A 4,377-nucleotide genomic window follows, 5' to 3' on the forward strand; every position below is an offset into this window, starting at 1 on the left:
AGTGAGAATACACATTGAAAAAGTGAATCAACGAATAAAAGACTTTAATATTCTTTCCAAAGTACCAGTGTCACTTTTGCCTCATGTTGATGAAATTGTTTTTGTCATATGTGCTATCATAAATATTCAAAAGCCCCTGTTTAAACAAGAAAAATCAGAAATAGAATGATAAAAAAATATGATTAAATTGTAAAAATAACTAATTGTAAATTTAGAGGATAAAACGAAATCCATAATTGTAATTAAATATAATTTTTATTAAACTCTGATACATAAACTATGATCAATATCAAAATATTAAAACAAATTATTATATTACTGTTTACTAGTATGTTTGTACTTCATTTACTTGTATTATACCTAATAAATACTCTTTGAACGTAATGCTTAAAATAAAATTTTTCTATTTTAGGAACTACCGTACTTAAAAAAATTTCATCACGAGCAATTGTTATCAAAACACAGCCCCGAGATGAGTATACGAATAAATCTTATGTGATATTTGTAACATACATTTGCAGTTGTATCTGAGTGTAAATAGAATGAGTTGTACTCAGGTGTAATCCATTTTCATCTGATTTTAAATATTGCACATTACATTTTCCATTCTCAGCATCATATATAGGTATCTTCTTGCACGTATAAGGACACTTTATTTCTACTAATTTTTTTTGCCAAATAGCAGAACCATAAATCAAAATAGCATCCGGCGAGCAGCATAACCAGGGTTGATTAATGTTAACGACCACACCGACTTGAACAATTTCGAAATTTTGGTCCACAAGCTTTTTGTATTCTTTTAGAGCTACACTTTCCATTTTCTTACCATACGCCATGGCTTGTGTCTCAGCTTTACTTGGTGTTAATAGGTTAGTGATTGCTTTTTCAATATCAAAACGATCCCCTTTTAACTTATGACCATTACTTGCTGTTATTCGGAAGATACGTTGTTTGTACCACTCGTCTATCTTAGACTGGAGAATAGTTTTAATGCAAATATTGATAATTTTCGTACTATCACAACTCACTTCTTTCAAATAAAACTCATAAACATCACTTGCTACTAAATTTTCTCGAGAATAAATCTTATTCACCAATTGCAGCTGAATCACTTCCTGGATAACGTTATTCACCTTTGTTTCTACATCACGCTTATCATTTACTTTTACTAAAGCAGCAAGTGATTCAGCTGCAATAATTTCACTCTCATCTCTTTTATCTACGTTTATCATTGTATAAAGAGGACACCCGGACATATCCTCTGGAAAGACGAGTGATTCCAACTTTAATGGTACCACTTTCGGATTCTTATCGGTGTAAGGAGGTGGAGTAAATAATTTACTTATTTTTACTCCTTTTTCATACTCCAAGAGCTGGCGACGAGATGGTTTTCCCCATTCTTGACCATGGTTTGTTTTTGAATCAGCAGAATCTGGTGAGTTTACGTAATAAACGACAGCACAAATATGTTTACATTTGCCAGCTAATCCGGTTTTGCACGTACACACAGCATTACTTGTATTGCGCTGATCATCTAGCTAAAAACAAAAATTTTCTGATTAACATTATTTTTTATATTTTTTAATTATGTAATAAAGTTTAAAAAAAGTTAGATGTCAATACTTACTGTAATTTTAACATTATATGTTTTAGACACACTTGTCTGAGCAACAACATCAGCGGTTATGGTTACTAGACCATTTAATAATTTTTTCTCAACAACATCAAAAACATGTCCAGACTCATGTAATTTTTTACCTTTTATGTCGTTTTGACCTCAAATAAGTGTATTTCTTATTGGTTGAAAACCATATTTTATTATTTTTTCCATTATTAACAAAAAAATACATAAGCTATTATCATACTTTTTACCCGTTTTTTGCTTTTATTAAACACCAGAGCGCGCCACTTCCGACAGGTGTGCTGCCTCTACAGTTAGGGCTCGGTCCCTATAGTGGTGTTGACAAGAGTGAGTCATAACGAACCTGATAAACGAGCGAATCACACTAGCTGATGATCAACAAGGTTTCCGAACTCGACGATCAGGCACAGATGCAGCGTTTGTGATCAGGCAAATAACAGAAAAGTCCATAGAATACAATTAGCCAGCATTTTTCTGTTTTATAGATCTAGAAAAGGCGTTCGACCGGATACGGTTAGAGAATATAGTGCACCTTCTGTATTACAGACAAATACCAAGTGACATCATTAAAACCATTGAAGACATCTACCGAAATAATCGAAAACAGGCAAAGATAAAAAAAACGAACTCACAGAACCCATAATGGTTGAAAGAAGTATTCGACAGGGTGACTCACTGAGCCCCCTACTTTTTAATATTATAATGGATGAAATCATAGAAAAGGTGTGCGAATAAAGAGGATATCGAATGGGGAACTGTGAGATAAAAATCTCGTTTTACGCCGATTATGCAGTCCTGATAGCGGAAAATGAGGATGACCTGCAAAGGCTCCTATATACTTTTAACACAGTTGCTAAGACACTCGGGATGTCTATATCAACATCCAAGACTAAGTGCATGACTACATCTAAAACACCCCTAAGATGTAAATTGGTTTTCGACGATAAAATTATACAACAAGTGATGGAATTCAACTACTTAGGTATAAAAATTTCGAGATTCGGTGACATAGAGTCAGAAGTAAAAGGACAAGCTTTCAAGGTAGCAAGAACAGTCTCACTATTAAACGACACCATACTCTGAAATAAACACCTAGGAATAGATGCAAAAGCGCGTATATACAAAACCGCTATAAGACCTGTACTAGTATATGCGGCAGAAACAAAACCTGAAACATCTAAAACACTCCAAATCATGGAAGAAACTGAAATAAAGATCGTTCGCAGAATAGCTGGGAAATCACTATGTGACAGAGTAAAAAGCAAAGACCTTTAGGAACGCATGCCAGATCGAGATTATCAACGACTGGGTACTAAGCAGAAAATTTGAGTGGAATGACAACATAACTCGCATGTCTGATGACCGAGTGGTCAAAATATCCCGAGATAAGTCACCATCGGGGAGACGATGCGTTGGAAGACCTCGAAAGCGCTGGAGCGACAGTCTGACTATATAAAGCGCATCGCGATGAAGAACTGGCATTGTGCCTTCCGGGAAGAGAAGAAGAAGAAGAAAAAACACTAACAAAAATAATAATCAACCGAAACGTAATACTAAAAAAATAAACACAACAATTATGCTACAACTGCTACCCTTAAAATAGCATTCTAAAACGTTAACAGATTGCCACAAAGGGTCATAAAAACAAAAACATTCTTACACAATAACAGTACTGATAATATACTTTTTCTTTTGAAAATATGCTTTACTAAAAGAAACTACAAGTATGTAAGAAGTCTATATTACAATATATAGGACACAAGACATTCATCAGGGAAGGCAAAAGTAACATCGAACATTAACTACGTAGTCGAATTATCCAAGAACACCTTAAAGCAACTGTAATTGTAGAGTACAATTTGATATCAATAAATTTCCAATTTCGGCTGGATATGTACCGCAAGGATAAAAAATGACCTTACAGAAATACCTGGAGTACTTTCAATAGAAAGTCACAAATCCATCTTAACAGAAGGTAGTAATACCAAACGTATTACTTTGGATTCGAAAATTATTACAATTAATTAAACATTAAAAAAAGCGTTTCCTAATGTTTGATATAAAGACCTACACAGAACTAGAACCCACTAATCAATGCAAATTCATAATCTACTTGCACCATATCTAAGGTACAGGACAGTTATTATGAAAATCAATAACGTAATTAAAGAAATGAAAGCTGACGTACTTCAAGCTTGTACTAGTTAATCATTCTAGACCCAGATGTAGCAGTGATTTTGACTTTGTTACAAGAGCACACAACAAAAATAGATAAATGAGCTAAAGTAAAAAGAATTAAAACGAAAGTTAAGCAAATGCAATATAACATTACTTTTACATTGCGTATAATAAACTTCGGATATTTACCAAAATAACATAGTTGATCCACAAAGTAGCCAAAAATTCCAAACTCAGCCTTGAAATTAAATTTAAGATTTTTTAACGTCATTATGAAACCTATATGAGATATCACTATGGTGGATCGGCAGCTATGAACCATATAACAAAGCTGTAATCAATGCAATCAAAAATATTAAGAACTGTAGTATACGCACCATGTTTTACATTAAATGAAGATATACGCGAAAGGACAAAATATTCACGACAGTAATAAACAAAAAAACAAAATAAAGATTTATTTACAACTGCAATATACTTGAATAATGTAGCCATCAAAACGTAAACTACTCGCAATAGAAAAAGACTATAAAGAAAAAATTTTGCTGATTTACGTA

General features: G+C 33.2%; 1 protein-coding gene across 1 annotated transcript; it reads right to left on the bottom strand.

The window, feature by feature from the left end:
- Positions 1–491: 491 nt before the first annotated feature.
- LOC149033685 (uncharacterized) lies at positions 492–1,835 on the bottom strand. Its single transcript, XM_089173621.1, has 3 exons — positions 1,628–1,835; positions 827–1,538; positions 492–754 (listed from the first exon to the last, which is right to left on the bottom strand). The coding sequence occupies exons 2-3, from the start codon at positions 1,254–1,256 to the stop codon at positions 492–494; spliced, it is 693 nt and encodes a 230-aa protein (XP_089029747.1). The 5' UTR covers positions 1,257–1,538; positions 1,628–1,835.
- Between the last annotated feature and the right edge of the window lie 2,542 nt (positions 1,836–4,377).

Source organism: Polistes dominula, unplaced genomic scaffold (assembly GCF_049000335.1).
Source record: "Polistes dominula isolate Pdom_NZ unplaced genomic scaffold, Pdom_raw_medaka contig_28, whole genome shotgun sequence".
NCBI lineage: Eukaryota > Metazoa > Arthropoda > Insecta > Hymenoptera > Vespidae > Polistes > Polistes dominula.

Excerpts from the sequence above, each read along its gene's own strand:
- LOC149033685 (XM_089173621.1), bottom strand. The coding sequence starts at position 1,256 with ATGTCCGGGTGTCCTCTTTATACAATGATAAACGTAGATAAAAGAGAT. Across the intron at positions 755-826 it reads GACACAAGCCATGGCGTATG|TCGGTGTGGTCGTTAACATT; the intron begins GTAAGAAAATGG and ends AAATTGTTCAAG.